The sequence below is a fragment of the Drosophila miranda genome (genome assembly GCF_003369915.1).
Source record: "Drosophila miranda strain MSH22 chromosome Y unlocalized genomic scaffold, D.miranda_PacBio2.1 Contig_Y1_pilon, whole genome shotgun sequence".
NCBI classification, from domain to species: Eukaryota; Metazoa; Arthropoda; class Insecta; order Diptera; family Drosophilidae; genus Drosophila; species Drosophila miranda.
The window spans coordinates 14,944,316-14,960,268 of NW_022881603.1; the positions used below are offsets into that span (position 1 = coordinate 14,944,316).

At 43.9% G+C, this 15,953-nt stretch overlaps 1 protein-coding gene and 1 pseudogene across 1 annotated transcript; both read left to right on the top strand.

Moving 5' to 3' along the window:
• Window positions 1-1,943: 1,943 nt before the first annotated feature.
• LOC117190733 (protein kinase C, eye isozyme-like) lies at window positions 1,944-3,816 on the top strand. The gene is made up of 7 exons (XM_033395797.1): window positions 1,944-2,136; window positions 2,196-2,424; window positions 2,492-2,889; window positions 2,954-3,155; window positions 3,223-3,410; window positions 3,469-3,609; window positions 3,676-3,816. The coding sequence occupies exons 1-5, from the start codon at window positions 2,006-2,008 to the stop codon at window positions 3,403-3,405; spliced, it is 1,143 nt and encodes a 380-aa protein (XP_033251688.1). The 5' UTR covers window positions 1,944-2,005; the 3' UTR covers window positions 3,406-3,410; window positions 3,469-3,609; window positions 3,676-3,816.
• Window positions 3,817-9,926: 6,110 nt separating this feature from the next.
• On the top strand, window positions 9,927-15,650 carry LOC117191256 (annotated as a pseudogene).
• The last annotated feature ends 303 nt before the right edge of the window (window positions 15,651-15,953 follow it).

Consider the following 15,953-nt stretch of genomic DNA (forward strand, 5'->3'; position numbering starts at 1 on the left):
TTTATTAATAATGCTTTTATCTCTAATTCTTCTATAAACTTACGAAGACTGCCGTTGAATCTGGTGGTGTATAGTTGTCGTAAGAGTTCTTCATATGGTGTGTGATTTTTTAACTCGTTGATCAGCACCGTCTTCAGTTCGAGCCACGTGTTGGGTTGTATCATTTGCGATATGCGTTGTGCCTCTCCTGACAGTTGGATCTCGGTCGCTCCAAATAGGATCCTTTGTTGGCGAAGATCTTCAGTTGGATATAATCCGCATACATATTCGATTCGTTTGATAAATGAGCTTAGCTGTCCAGATGAACCGTCATAGGCAGTTATTTGTCTGATCGACAGCAGTGCCTGGTTCAAGTGGATTTCGCTCAATGATAGTGGTGGTAACGCCATGTTGTTGGTGTTGATTGGGTTTTGTTTTCTTTTCAGTAGTTTTTAACTTTATTTTGGTTCACTTGTAAGTTTTTTGATTTTGTACTTAGTGTTTCACTGTTCTTGGTGGATCACTATCTCCGCTTACTTCAGTTCACTTAATTTTAGTTTTGCAAATCGTATGTGCTCGTAACACATAGGTTCTTTGGCGGATTTCACAATTTTATTAACGATTCCGGGATTACGTGATCACAGTAATTAGAAATTACACAAGTTGACCATTACCGAAATATAGGAGTTAATTTTAAACGAAATCCTACCGACTGCGCCAGTTAAATATCCGCAACTCGATTTTAAGTTTTTAAAAAAAGACTTTTATTTTACAACTTAAATATCTTTATGTCACAAGATTTAAATGAATTCCCCGACTTGACTTTGAACTGATCTCTCTGCTGCTGGCTAGTTTCCATGAGCCCTTCTCTTGGAACTCCCGACTCTGGCTTCGGGCGTTGCTTTCCTCGGCTGCATCTTCGTGTCGGTGGCGTACGTGCCTGGATCGATATTTGGGGATGCGTCGGCTTTGATGAAAGGCATCCACTGCTGGCGATCGGTGTTGCATTACATGACGGAGCTAGGAATGTGATACTCCTTGGTTTTATGTCTAGCTTTGATTGGTCCTCATGAGTGGCGTGATTCTAAAGAATCGATTTCTCGAGAGTGGCGTGATTCTAATGTTGATGAAACAATGTGGTCCATTGTTTATATTATGGGGGGCCCTAGCTTGGAGTATGGGAAGAAACAGTTATTGATTCTTGAGTGGGGTCCTGTTACTTGTGTGGATGGGGTGGATGAATTGTACATAAACATAATGTGTATGGGATGTGGGGAATTATGGATATGTCACTATATACATGTACATATATTAGATATAAAGACCTAGCATTAGAAAATTATGCCATCTCCGATTATATTAGTTTTAACCGTTTCCCGAACAAATATATAATGAAATTCAGATAAAGATAAGGTAGAATGAACTCTGTGCCGGCGTGCGTGTAGCCGCGATCTAGCTGAAGGGGCCGTCTGAAACTTCCAGTTTCGAGGAAGATGGTCATAGGTTGGGTGGGCAAAATGGGCTACCACACTGACATCCGTGGGATAGCAACCGATATCTCCTCCCTTTTTCTCTCCTCCTTTTCCTCTCACCCGTTCACCCTCTTTCTCTCTCTCTCTCTCTCTCTCTCTCTCTCTCGCTCACTCTCCTCTCCTCCTCCCCTCTCTGCCCTATCCTTTTCGAAGCCTTTTTATCTTTTTGATCGTTCTACCGATAGTTTTCTAGCACTGTATCGTCGCAGCACGCTCAATTCTTGGGAAAACAAGTCGTTAAAATTGTCGTGTGATAACGTTGAAAAGTGGAGACGATCGGCACGAGCAAGAACAACCACCCCAAAGCCGACGAGCTAGAGCCGGAACATTTAAAGCGTGCCCCGCCTTTGCAGATCGCCCCTCCACTTTGTCTCACGTAGACGAGCGTTACACGTTACAAAGAAATCGGTAAGTCTCGTGGGTGGAGGATAGCCAGACTTTTGCTTAAAAGGATATCCTAACCCCCAGTCAAGGAGGCGGCCAACCTCATTCCCATGGACACCAATGGGTTCAGCGATCCGTACATCGCTGTCCAAATGCATCCGGACCGTTCGGGACGCACCAAAAAGAATACCAAGGCCATCCAGAAGAACCTCAATCCGGTCTTCAGTGAGACCTTCACTTTGTACGTTGTCCCTCTCCCTTTCCCTTGGCATGAAACTGAGGATCTATTTTGTCCGGTAGGGAGCTGCAGCCGCAGGATCGAGACAAGCGTCTGCCCATCGAGGAGTGGGACTGGGATCGTACCTCGCGCAACGACTTCATGGGCTCCTTCTCGTTTAGCATCGATGAACTGCAGAAGGAACCGGTCGATGGCTGGTACAAGTTCCTCTCCCAGGTGGAGGGCGAGCACTATAACATCCCCTGCGTGGATGTCGTCAATGATATGGCCCGTCTAAGCGATGAAGTCAGGGTAAGTGATCACTGATCGGTAACCCCTAGCCGTAATCCGTTCTTAAGGGTCTTTCGCCCTACCTCAGCACGATCGGCGACCCAATGACAAGCGTCGGATGGACAACAAGGATATGCCGCATAACATGAACAAGCGCGACATGAACCGCGCTGCCGACTTCAACTTTGTCAAGGTCATTGGCAAAGGCTCTTTCGGCAAAGTTTTCCTAGCCGAGCGACGCGGCACCGACGAGCTGTACGCAGTAAAGGTCTTCCGGAAGGATGTCATCATCCAGACGGACGACATGGAGCTGCCGATGAACGAGAAGAGAGTACTGGCCCTATCCGGTCGTCCCCCCTTTCTTGTGTCCATGCACTCGTGCTTCCAGACCATGGACCGTCTGCTCTTCGTGATGGAGTACTGCAAGGGCGGGGATCTCATGTACCACATGCAGCAGTGCGGAAGGTTCAAGGAGTCTGTGGCCATGTGAGTGGATCAGGGATCCAGGAATGAATTCGATTCGGGAAGATTGAGGGAGATTTCGTTACAGATTCTATGCTGTGGAGATAGCCATTGCCTTGTTCTTCCTCCATGAACGCGACATCATCTATCGCGACCTAAAGCTGGACAACATTCTGCTGGATGGCGAGGGGCATGTGAAGCTCGTGGACTTTGGCATGAGCAAGGCGGGAGTCACAGAGCGCGATAACACGCGCACCTTCTGCGGCACTGCCAACTACATGGCACCGGAGGTCCGTAATCACCCAGGTCCCTTATGACTTGAAAGGCAACCCATCCCTGATCCGGTAACCCTTTCAGATCGTTAGCTTTGATCCGTATTCCATTACCGCTGACTGGTGGTCGTATGGGGTGCTGCTCTACGAGTTCATGGCCGGACAGTCTCCGTTCGGGGGGACGATGCGTCCACCGTCTTTCGCAACATCAAGGAGAAGAAGGCCGTGTTCCCCAAGCACTTCACCCAGGACGCCATGGACATCCTAACCAGTGTTAGTATCAGAAATGTCCTTTTCGATTCTTGTAGATCACTGTTTTCCCTTTGCCCAGTTCCTGGCCAAGAAGCCCAACAATCGCTTGGGCGCTGGTCGATACGCCAGGCAGGAGATTACCACGCATCCTTTCTTCGGCAGCATCGATTGGGAAAAGGCCGAGGCGGGTGAACTCGAACCACCCATCGTACCCAGAATTGTACGTGTTCCCTCGGTTTTGGAGCCCTGTTGGAGACGTTTTTCAGAAACTGTTTTCTTATTTCAGAAACACCGCAAGGACATTAGCAACATTGATGATGCTTTTACCAAAGAGAAGACAGATTTGACACCAACCGATAAGCTCTTCATGATGCAGTGGTTTTATTTTAGTTATGTTGTTGTTGACATAAACATTCTGGGCAAAATCTAACATTGTGTTTGATATTGTAAATTCATTTAATTGGATTGAACAGTTGTAGATTTTTATAATGGTATTTCCTTCCGCTATGATTTCTTGGTTTACACAATTCTGGCTTAGCGTTGTTTTTGGAAGATTCCATGTGATTAGTATATTGGGTTCAATAAAGTTTATTTGAAAGTTTTGAAAAGTTTTGGAATATGGACATTTAGTGGGAATTTGCATTAAAATTCCTTTTATACAATTGTCATTGGTTTTCAATCTAATTTCTTTAACAAATACTTCTTCATTTTTTATGTAGTACTTGTCGTATGTCATATCTGTTAACATGTTATTTAATTCGTCTGGATACGGAACGATTTTATAGATTGGTACTTTTGTAATGTCTTTGGGAATGTTGGAAATTATTAAAATTTCGTTGGTATCGGATTTTAGACATGTGGAGGTTTTTATATTTAGTATTTTCTCAGAATTTATTTGTTCCAGGTAGTCTTGTTTTAATAATTTTGGATTAAATATACCGAGCCTAGTTAATTGCATACCTAGTTCTATATCTTCGATATATTCTGTGAAATGTAGATTGAATATCAAAATTTCTATTTGTTGATTCCTGTCTTTTTCTTCATTTAGTTTGCTTATATCGTTTATTCCGCTATTAACTGCATCTATTACCAAATTTAGTTCATTCATTTGAATGCTATGGCTGGCTAAATTTTCTATTTTTTGTTCCAAATCGACTTTATCTTCCTGATCTAGTGTTCCAAAGAGATATTTGTAGGCTGTTCCTACTATATTGATTAGGCCTCTTTTATTTCATTTGGTTATTTTTAGCCCGTTCATTTCTCTTTGCAATTTGTCTACTAGATATTTTATTTGGATTATGTCCTGGAATTTAGTGGCTTGCATTAATAAATTTTGGTATAGTTCTTCGGTTTTAGTTACATTAACAGTTAGATAATGGTATTCGTAATTGATAGGTATGTTAATCGATCCAGTTTTGAATATCATATATCCGTTTTGGGATTTTATAGGATTTATTTCTATGTTTTGGCCCTGTGCCATTACGATGGTAATTATGAGCAAGATGAGGATTTTAATTGTGTTGAAGTTCGCCGATTCCATTAACTTCCTCGGTTTCTCTGGAATTATTATATTTGCTTCTATTAGATTTCTTCTTTTTCTTGAATTTTGATTTATAATGAGTTATTTTCCTACTCCTATTCTTTTTTTCATAATGTTTTTCGTCTACCTGTCTAATTTCGCCCGTCCTTTTGAAAGGATTTGTTACCTTAGACTTAACTAGAGGTGATAGTTTATAGCGGGTATCTACTTCATACTCTATGCGGTTTTTATTTAATTGAGTGATTTTATTCACTTTATTTAGTTGGGTGTCATAATCAGGTGAGCCTGCATAAATGAATATATCAGCTGGTGTCCTATTTGTGGTATTATGTTTGGTTTTATGATTATAAGTATAAAGAATTAATTCAAACTTCGTGAATCTATCTTCTGGGTTATCCTCGCTAGATATTATTCTTAATTTTTCATTTACTGTTTTATGAAATCTTTCTACGTCAGATATTCCATTTTTGCTGGAAGTGATCTCTATTTTGACGTTTTCCGCATTCAGCCATGCTTGCAATGCTGTGCACATAAAAGCTGAATCTTTATCGGCTTTGATTTCAATTGGTTTGCCCATCTCGTTAAAAACTTTCATGATGGCTCTTTTTGCTTCTAACCAGTCACGACTTTTTACTTCTACAAGAGTGGCAAACTTCGAGTATACGTCAATACATGATAGGAACTGTTGGTTACCAACCATATAGAAATCGATGACGTATTTCTCTCTGATGTTCAGTATTTCCGGTGTAGTTTCGAATGCCAACTTCGTATTTCTATGCTCTGTTTTGGCAATATTACAAGTAGGACATTCGTATATGATGTTTTGGATTAGTTTTTGATAATCCGGGTAACAGTATTTTCCCCTAAACCAATTGACGGTTTTCTCTATCCCTGGATGGAGTAAGCCTTTATGATTCTTTAATATGGTTTCTTTAAATTCAGCGTAATTCTGAATATCTAGGAGTTTCGTGCTTGATTTAATAGCTTTGGTTATATTGTTAGAATTAATGATTTCTAAATAGGCTTTTTGGAATGGAGGAAAATCTATTTCGATATGGAAATATAATGCGCTCTTTTTGGTGCATAGATATTCCTTTATTATATCCTTCGCTAAGGTGTTAGTCATTTCCTTATACGTGATCTTGATGATTAGCTTGTGAAAATAACGAATTGTTTCTACCTTATCTTCATTGCCTTTTATTAGCTCAATTTGCCGATTGTAATAGTTAATTGGTCTTTCCGTGATAGCAATGTGATTTAGATTGACTTCCTGTGCGCTATGTACAGTTGCACCAACGCTATTGGAAGCTTCTCCAAGGAGATTTTCATTAATCTTTACCCTTGATAAGGCATCAGCTACATGATTTTCTTTGCCTGGTAGATAATTCCTTTTAAAATCAAACTCATTCAGTTTTATTTTCCACCTTTGTAATTTCATATTTGGCTCCTTGAGGTTGTTCAACCAAATCAAGGGTTTATGATCGCTTTGTATCTCGAATGTTCTACCGAACAGGTATGAACGGAAATACTTGGTTGCCCATACGATCGCTAATAATTCCTTTTCGATGGCTGAATAGTTTATTTCATGTTCATTTAGGGTTCTGCTAGCGTAGCAGATCGGTTTGTGTTCTTGTGACAAAACCGCTCCCAATGCTATGTTACTAGCGTCGGTTGTTACCGTGAACATTTTGTCAAAGTCTGGGAACGCAAGGATAGGGTCTGAGGTGATGAGTACTTTTAGTCTCTCAAATGCCTCGACGTAATTTTCTTCCTTGGGGTCTATGACAGCTCCTTTCTTTAGTGTGAGTGTCATGGGTTTTGCTATGTTTGCAAAATTAGGAATGAATTTCCTGTAAAACCCGCACAGACCTAAGAATGACTTTATTTGTTTAGTCGTTTCTGGTATTGGAAATTTGACAATGGCAGAGATTTTGCCTGGATTTTGTACTATTCCTTCAGTAGTGACTACATGACCTAGGAATTCAGTTTCCTTTTTCATGAATTCACATTTATCCATTTGTAGCTTCAAGTTGGCGTCTCTCAACTTTCCAAATACTCTCCTTAGTGACAACAAGTGTTCTTCCAATGAAGTGGAAAATATAATGATGTCATCTAAGTATACAAAGCAATCTTTGAAGATTAACTCTTCTAGCAGATTGTTCATACATCTTTGGAAGGTAGCTGGGGCAGTGGTTAGCCCAAAGGGCATACGAGTGAACTCGTAATGTCCATGCTTAGTGGAGAACGCAGTTTTGGGGATTGAGCTAGGTTCCATGGGTATTTGATGGAAACCTTTTGCTAAATCGATTGTCGTAAAATACTGACATTTACCTAGTTTGTCTAGGATTTCATCCATTCGTGGAGTTGGGAATTTGTCCTTAACTGTTATTTCATTAAGACTTCTATAGTCTACTACCATTCGATATTTTTGCTTTCCTGAAGCATCTATCTTCTTCGGAATCATAGATATGGGCGAGCAGTAAGGAGAATTCGACTTTCGAATTATTCCCTGCCTGATCATATCTTTGATTTGCTGGTTTACCTCCTGATCATGTATCTGGGCATATTTGTATGGTCGTCTGTAGACCGGGTCTTCATGTTGAGTTTTGATCTCGTGCTTGATTGTACTTGTGAAAGTCAAATTGTCACCTTCTCTGTACTGCACATCCTTAAACTCATATAAGACCTTCTTTAACTCTTCCCTCTCTTCGTCGTTTAAGTGTTCCAATCTTAATTGATTACATTCCCTTAATTCACTGTCTAGAGCGGAAGCGAAGTATTGATCTCCTTCTGGAGATGGGTCAAGGCACTTAGGTGCGATCTTCTCTTCTTTTGTAGAGGGATCAGTGCACTTCTGTGCGGTCTTGCCGGCTTCAATAGCTTCTCCACTCTGAATGATTGGGTACGACCTAGCTCCTAGTGTTACAGTGTCATTTCTGTAATCGATGACGGCTTTACTTGCCATCAAGTATTCTCTTCCTAATAAAATATCATAATTTTCGGAAAAGTTATTTATGTAGAGCTTTTGTTCGGACGGACATGTTTTGTTCGCATTCCTCATTATACTCTAAGTTAAACGGACAGGTCCATTGATGGTATGGACCGTAAGGTTATCGTCTTTTATCTCGGAATCTGTATAATTTTCTTTCATGATGTTGATCGATGATCCCGAGTCAGCGATACACCTTAATATTCTTTTATTAATGGTAATGTTTATATAGGGTCCTCCTCGGTTTCTTCCGAGGCGGCTTGATGAAAATTTACGTCCATCTTCGTCTGGCTCTCCCTCCCTCTTTTAGTAGGTTGGTTGGGTCCACTCCCACTAGCTTGGTTTTGAGATATTTGCTGATTGAATGGATTCTGAGCCCTACCTTGATTCAAGGAATTTTTGAACTCATTGTATAATCCAGGATTTTGGGAATTTTGATTTTGATTTGTTCGATTAGTCTGACCTGTTCCAGATGAACTCTGAGTTTGATTGTGATAGTTAGTAGTATTATAATTTGGATAATAGTTTCCAACATTCTTTCGATTTGATTGAGACGATTTCGATTGATCTTTATTTGTACATGAATCTGTTCTACTAGCTTCGTACAATCCTTCTTCTTGTGCTGCCTTCTTAAGATTAGACAATGTGGTAATATCTTTTCTTGCTCCAAATAGGATCCTTTGTTGGCGAAGATCTTCAGTTGGATATAATCCGCATACATATTCGATTCGTTTGATAAATGAGCTTAGCTGTCCAGATGAACCGTCATAGGCAGGTATTTGTCTGATCGACAGCAGTGCCTGGTTCAAGTGGATTTCGCTCAATGATAGTGGTGGTAACGCCATGTTGTTGGTGTTGATTGGGTTTTGTTTTCTTTTCAGTAGTTTTTAACTTTATTTTGGTTCAATTGTAAGTTTTTTGATTTTGTATTTAGTGTTTCACTGTTCTTGGTGGATCACTATCTCCGCTTACTTCAGTTCACTTAATTTTAGTTTTGCAAATCGTATGTGCTCGTAACACATAGGTTCTTTGGCGGATTTCACAATTTTATTAACGATTCCGGGATTACGTGATCACAGTAATTAGAAATTACACAAGCTGACCATTACCGAAATATAGGAGTTAATTTTAAACGAAATCCTACCGACTGCGCCAGTTAAATATCAAACGGAAACGGAACTGATCTCTCTGCTGCTGGCTAGTTTCCATGAGCCCTTCTCTTGGAACTCCCGACTCTGGCTTCGGGCGTTGCTTTCCTCGGCTGCATCTTCGTGTCGGTGGCGTACGTGCCTGCATCGATATTTGGGGATGCGTCGGCTTTGATGAAAGGCATCCACTGCTGGCGATCGGTGTTGCATTACATGACGGAGCTAGGAATGTGATACTCCTTGGTTTTATGTCTAGCTTTGATTGGTCCTCATGAGTGGCGTGATTCTAAAGAATCGATTTCTCGAGAGTGGCGTGATTCTAATGTTGATGAAACAATGTGGTCCATTGTTTATATTATGGGGGCCCTAGCTTGGAGTATGGGAAGAAACAGTTATTGATTCTTGAGTGGGGTCCTGTTACTTGTGTGGATGGGGTGGATGAATTGTACATAAACATAATGTGTATGGGATGTGGGGAATTATGGATATGTCACTATATACATGTACATATATTAGATATAAAGACCTAGCATTAGAAAATTATGCCATCTCCGATTATATTAGTTTTAACCGTTTCCCGAACAAATATATAATGAAATTCAGATAAAGATAAGGTAGAATGAACTCTGTGCTGGCGTGCGTGTAGCCGCGATCTAGCTGAAGGGGCCGTCTGAAACTTCCAGTTTCGAGGAAGATGGTCATAGGTTGGGTGAGCAAAATGGGCTACCACACTGACATCCGTGGGATAGCAACCGATATCTCCTCCCTTTTTCTCTCCTCCTTTTCCTCTCACCCGTTCACCCTCTTTCTCTCTCTCTCTCTCTCTCGCTCACTCTCCTCTCCTCCTCCCCTCTCTGCCCTATCCTTTTCGAAGCCTTTTTATCTTTTTGATCGTTCTACCGATAGTTTTCTAGCACTGTATCGTCGCAGCACGCTCAATTCTTGGGAAAACAAGTCGTTAAAATTGTCGTGTGATAACGTTGAAAAGTGGAGACGATCGGCACGAGCAAGAACAACCACCCCAAAGCCGACGAGCTAGAGCCGGAACATTTAAAGCGTGCCCCGCCTTTGCAGATCGCCCCTCCACTTTGTCTCACGTAGACGAGCGTTACACGTTACAAAGTCGACAGTAAGTCTCGTGGGTGGAGGATAGCCAGACTTTTGCTTAAAAGGATATCCTAACCCCCAGTCAAGGAGGCGGCCAACCTCATTCCCATGGACACCAATGGGTTCAGCGATCCGTACATCGCTGTCCAAATGCATCCGGACCGTTCGGGACGCACCAAAAAGAATACCAAGGCCATCCAGAAGAACCTCAATCCGGTCTTCAGTGAGACCTTCACTTTGTACGTTGTCCCTCTCCCTTTCCCTTGGCATGAAACTGAGGATCTATTTTGTCCGGTAGGGAGCTGCAGCCGCAGGATCGAGACAAGCGTCTGCCCATCGAGGAGTGGGACTGGGATCGTACCTCGCGCAACGACTTCATGGGCTCCTTCTCGTTTAGCATCGATGAACTGCAGAAGGAACCGGTCGATGGCTGGTACAAGTTCCTCTCCCAGGTGGAGGGCGAGCACTATAACATCCCCTGCGTGGATGTCGTCAATGATATGGCCCGTCTAAGCGATGAAGTCAGGGTAAGTGATCACTGATCGGTAACCCCTAGCCGTAATCCGTTCTTAAGGGTCTTTCGCCCTACCTCAGCACGATCGGCGACCCAATGACAAGCGTCGGATGGACAACAAGGATATGCCGCATAACATGAACAAGCGCGACATGAACCGCGCTGCCGACTTCAACTTTGTCAAGGTCATTGGCAAAGGCTCTTTCGGCAAAGTTTTCCTAGCCGAGCGACGCGGCACCGACGAGCTGTACGCAGTAAAGGTCTTCCGGAAGGATGTCATCATCCAGACGGACGACATGGAGCTGCCGATGAACGAGAAGAGAGTACTGGCCCTATCCGGTCGTCCCCCCTTTCTTGTGTCCATGCACTCGTGCTTCCAGACCATGGACCGTCTGCTCTTCGTGATGGAGGACTGCAAGGGCGGGGATCTCATGTACCACATGCAGCAGTGCGGAAGGTTCAAGGAGTCTGTGGCCATGTGAGTGGATCAGGGATCCAGGAATGAATTCGATTCGGGAAGATTGAGGGAGATTTCGTTACAGATTCTATGCTGTGGAGATAGCCATTGCCTTGTTCTTCCTCCATGAACGCGACATCATCTATCGCGACCTAAAGCTGGACAACATTCTGCTGGATGGCGAGGGGCATGTGAAGCTCGTGGACTTTGGCATGAGCAAGGCGGGAGTCACAGAGCGCGATAACACGCGCACCTTCTGCGGCACTGCCAACTACATGGCACCGGAGGTCCGTAATCACCCAGGTCCCTTATGACTTGAAAGGCAACCCATCCCTGATCCGGTAACCCTTTCAGATCGTTAGCTTTGATCCGTATTCCATTACCGCTGACTGGTGGTCGTATGGGGTGCTGCTCTACGAGTTCATGGCCGGACAGTCTCCGTTCGAGGGGACGATGCGTCCACCGTCTTTCGCAACATCAAGGAGAAGAAGGCCGTGTTCCCCAAGCACTTCACCCAGGACGCCATGGACATCCTAACCAGTGTTAGTATCAGAAATGTCCATTTCGATTCTTGTAGATCACTGTTTTCCCTTTGCCCAGTTCCTGGCCAAGAAGCCCAACAATCGCTTGGGCGCTGGTCGATACGCCAGGCAGGAGATTACCACGCATCCTTTCTTCGTCAGCATCGATTGGGAAAAAGCCGAGGCGGGTGAACTCGAACCACCCATCGTACCCAGAATTGTACGTGTTCCCTCGGTTTTGGAGCCCTGTTGGAGACGTTTTTCAGAAACTGTTTTCTTATTTCAGAAACACCGCAAGGACATTAGCAACATTGATGATGCTTTTACCAAAGAGAAGACAGATTTGACACCAACCGATAAGCTCTTCATGATGAACTTGGACCAGAACGATTTCATTGGATTCTCCTACATGAATCCCGAGTTTATAACCATTCTCTAAAGATTCTATGGCTTAAAGAAAGCTCTTAATTTAGGTTTGAAAAAAAGCTGAAATATTTCTCAGCTAATACGGATAAAAAGTGAAAGCCTAGAGACGATTCTGGATACAAATCAAATCATACTGAGAGCTTGCAACAATGTCGTGGAGCTTTCAGCTTGCCACAAACTGAGCTTTCTCGCTCCCTCTCTCCATAGAGAACTTTCTCTCCCGCCATGCTGTTAACATTAGAGAGACCCAGATAGTAAACGAAAACATACTCGGTCCCGGCAAGAGCGAAAGCTGCCTCTCTCTCATTTTCTTGAAAGGGGGCTTAAGCACTGCCTTGACTGAATTCACCTCTCGGCACTTGGGGCATCTGCCTTCGTTACGCATACGCCTCGCGTGCCCCTCCAAAAGAAACTCTACTCCCAGAAGACTTAAGATTGGAGCACAGCTATACGCTATACGCATCAGCAGGAATGCAAATTAAAGTTTTGTAACGACAATGGTTTCTCAGTTCCAAAACTTGTTGCTCCTTTTTCCCTCCATATAGTTTCTGCATTTCTAATTAAATTTATATGGACCCATTCCCAAAATTCGTTTACCCCTGCCAACCGCAGTGGCTGCCAGTTAGTGTTGCAAATCGTTTTTGGCACTTGAACTGTGGCAGGTGCGGGCTCTGTGAGAGGCTGCAGGCGGAATCCGGTTGGCAAATTGTTTCTCGGTAGCTCCAAAATATGTCTTTGACCTCATTGAAAAATGAAAGTGGGGTACTATGGCCGATATTAAGCAGGGGATGCCCTTCTCCAGAGGAGTGATAGCGCCGCAGGTGCAAGCTGGCTGCAGGATATTGGCAAATATTGATTGAGAGGCCTCATCTGATCAGGACCTGAATCTGCAGTGAATGCAATTTCCGTTTGGGGGAAGTTTTCCTCGGTCTTTGTAAGTGAATTTCCATCAATCGCAGCTTCCGCTTTCAAAAGCGCTCTTCCGCCTCCCGGCGAGAAACAGCATCCGCCTTCAGCTGTTTGCACTCTATTAGCGGCAATTTGCAGTTTACGTGCACTTTTCACGGCTTTTAGACACGTTCCAATGTCTCTCCGGCCATGTCCTCGGTCTGCGGGTCGGTCGGGTGCACAGTGCAGACATCGCTTGCACTGTTGTCCTTGCGCTTCCTTTCTCCTCATCCGCTTCCGCCGCTGCCCCGCCGCTCTTCTTCTCCGCTTCTCTCTGGCATCGACATCCTCCTATGCCATCGTCACCGCAACATGTGCCTTTGGTGTCCGCCTTTTCGCTTCGTGGTTAAGGGTCGAGTGTTGGCCTTGTCGGGTGTTTGGCAAAGGACAGCGGAACAGCTCAGAGCAAAAGGATGTACTAAAGGGCTTAACACAATATAAATAATGGTCAAACGGGGGCGTGTGGTGTGGGGCTGGTGCTCAGTGATACATTCAGAGTGTAATAAAATGGAGCAGACAGCGGCTTAAAGGAATCCCGCCGGTTGGCATAGTTTTCCTTGGCCTTGATGGCATCCGCTGCTTAGAACTCTCTTCGGAAAATTTCGTTGGGTGGCTAAATTGAAAGGAGTTGACAATTGATTATAAATCAATTGGATTAGATCTGAATATGGGTGAGGGGAAAGCACCAGAAAAGCTGCCATTCACGAAGGAAAATGTTAAGTTGCTCTACTACTTATGAATGACCAGAGTGGTCACGTGGTCGTGTGGTCGCGTGGTGAAAAAGTCGAGGAGAACACATTTCCTTCACTAAAGATAGGACAAGAATGATTTAATTTGGTTTTCCGCAACTTTCGCTTTTCTTAGCCCCGCTTTCCGCACCCACGAATGCTTTGATATAGAACCCAACCCTTGGTTCACATTTCAACGATATAAAAGAAATTTCCATGTTACTGAATTTCAACAGAAATCCAATGCAATTTTATGTATACGTCTATCTGCAGTTATGTGATGATAACGATAAAATGTCTACGCATTACTGAATGTGTTTCTTATTCATGTATATTTCGTCCTGCTCTTCTGCTTCCCTAATACCTGCGGTGCCAGTGCCAGTGCCAGTGCCAGTCCCTCGCTCTTAGCCATAGCCGCTTTTTGTGCTGCCACTAACTGCTCTGGCACTTGGACGCCACTCCTCGGATTCTGTGGCGCTATGAGCTCCTGCTGCTGCCGCCGGACGATGGTGATGCTGATGGCACAAACGACGCTGACATGCATATGGTCTGGTCCCCATAAAGATCACAAAAGCCGCCAAATATTGTCCCAAATTAGCTGCATGATGCCTGGACTAGCCTGTCTGCCTTGATGTCCTCGCCAGCGTGTTGCTGATGTTCGGAATAGAGATCCGATTGTTGTTGTTGTTGCGGGGGCCTCGTTGAAAACGCCTCCTTGGTGGATGGGAGGAAAAGCCAGGGATTTATTAGCTAAGTGAGTCTCATGGCCTGCCTAAATATTTAAAGCGACTCTACTCCTCTCTCCTCATGCTCATCTAGAATGCAAACATTGCTCGTGGAATTGTTTCAGCTGCACGTGGCGCCAGTTTTCAGCACTTAAACAAACAAACTGTTGCCCCAGCGCTTGGATCTGTCTGTGTGTGTGTGTTGATGTCCTTGCTTGACTTTATTCTTTTCCCTCTTTTTGTGTAGCTTTTTCACAGCTGTTTGTCATTTGGCAGTTGCCCAGATGCAAAATGCAGGCAACAATTTGAACCATTTTCCCGAGCTCCCCGAGGGTGAAGGATGCCATCAAATGAAGAACTATTCGCAGCGATGCTCTCAGTTCTTGAATTGCAAGAGCTACGAGCACATTCCACAGCTGGCATTCCGCTAACATTCTCGTTTCCTTTTCCACCCATAATCAAATAAATTACGACGCCAGTGAAGCGTAAAAGCATAAATGGGACAAGAGAAGTTGTACCAGAAATTCCACATACTATTCGAGCAGTGAAATATATAAGTATTTGCATAAACCGGGACTCTTTGGGACCCTCAAGTAATATTTACAAAAATAAAAACAAATTCCAAATTGCTAAACATAAAAACACATAGAGCGTAGTGTGCTCTAGGGAGGCGTGAAGCTTTTACTACCCTCTCCCACAAGAGGATGGATCAGTTGTTATGGCAAAAGCTCTAACCCATGGAGAGGAGAGCAAGTTTAGTGCGCGACATCCGAAGAAAGCTCACAAGAGTGTGGTATGGCTCGCAGAAAGCTTATACTTAAGAACTTACAAACCTAATTTTTAACGCCAGCCATTACCATATCAATTTGAAACAGTCCCAAACGGACTGGACTCTACGTGTCCCTGCTCAATATGCAAATCCCATTAAAGACTTTGTCCAGCATTGCAAAGGTTGTTTCTCGCTTAAAGCGTATGCGTCCGCACGGCTTCTGACACACGCCATCAATCCAGACACACAGGCGACTAATAAACACAAACAAGACTTTCACACACACACACACACAAGCGCACTCACACACATGTGGTACATTGGAGAGTAACCGTGAATTTTTCGAGTGCGGACGCGCCAAACAGCTGCTCTGCAAGACACAGACAAATCGCGAAAGATACCTGGAAAAAAAATACCCGAAATTAGCTCAAGCTCTTGCTGACACCGCGTGCTCACCTGGGAGGATCGAGTCTCACCCCGACTGGCTTCTTATCCGGGCTGCGCGTTGCACTTCCACGGTCACCCAAAGGGGGCAGGGGCGCTGGGGCCCACCGTGAGTGCTTTGGACGGCGCTTTTCACTCGTCACTTGGAGATTCCCACCTTTTTTCATCCTTTCTCCCCTTTGGGCCGGTTCTCCCGTTCTTCTTCTTCACTCCAGGCCTCGCAGCTGATCGACTGGGGTACCAGGGCT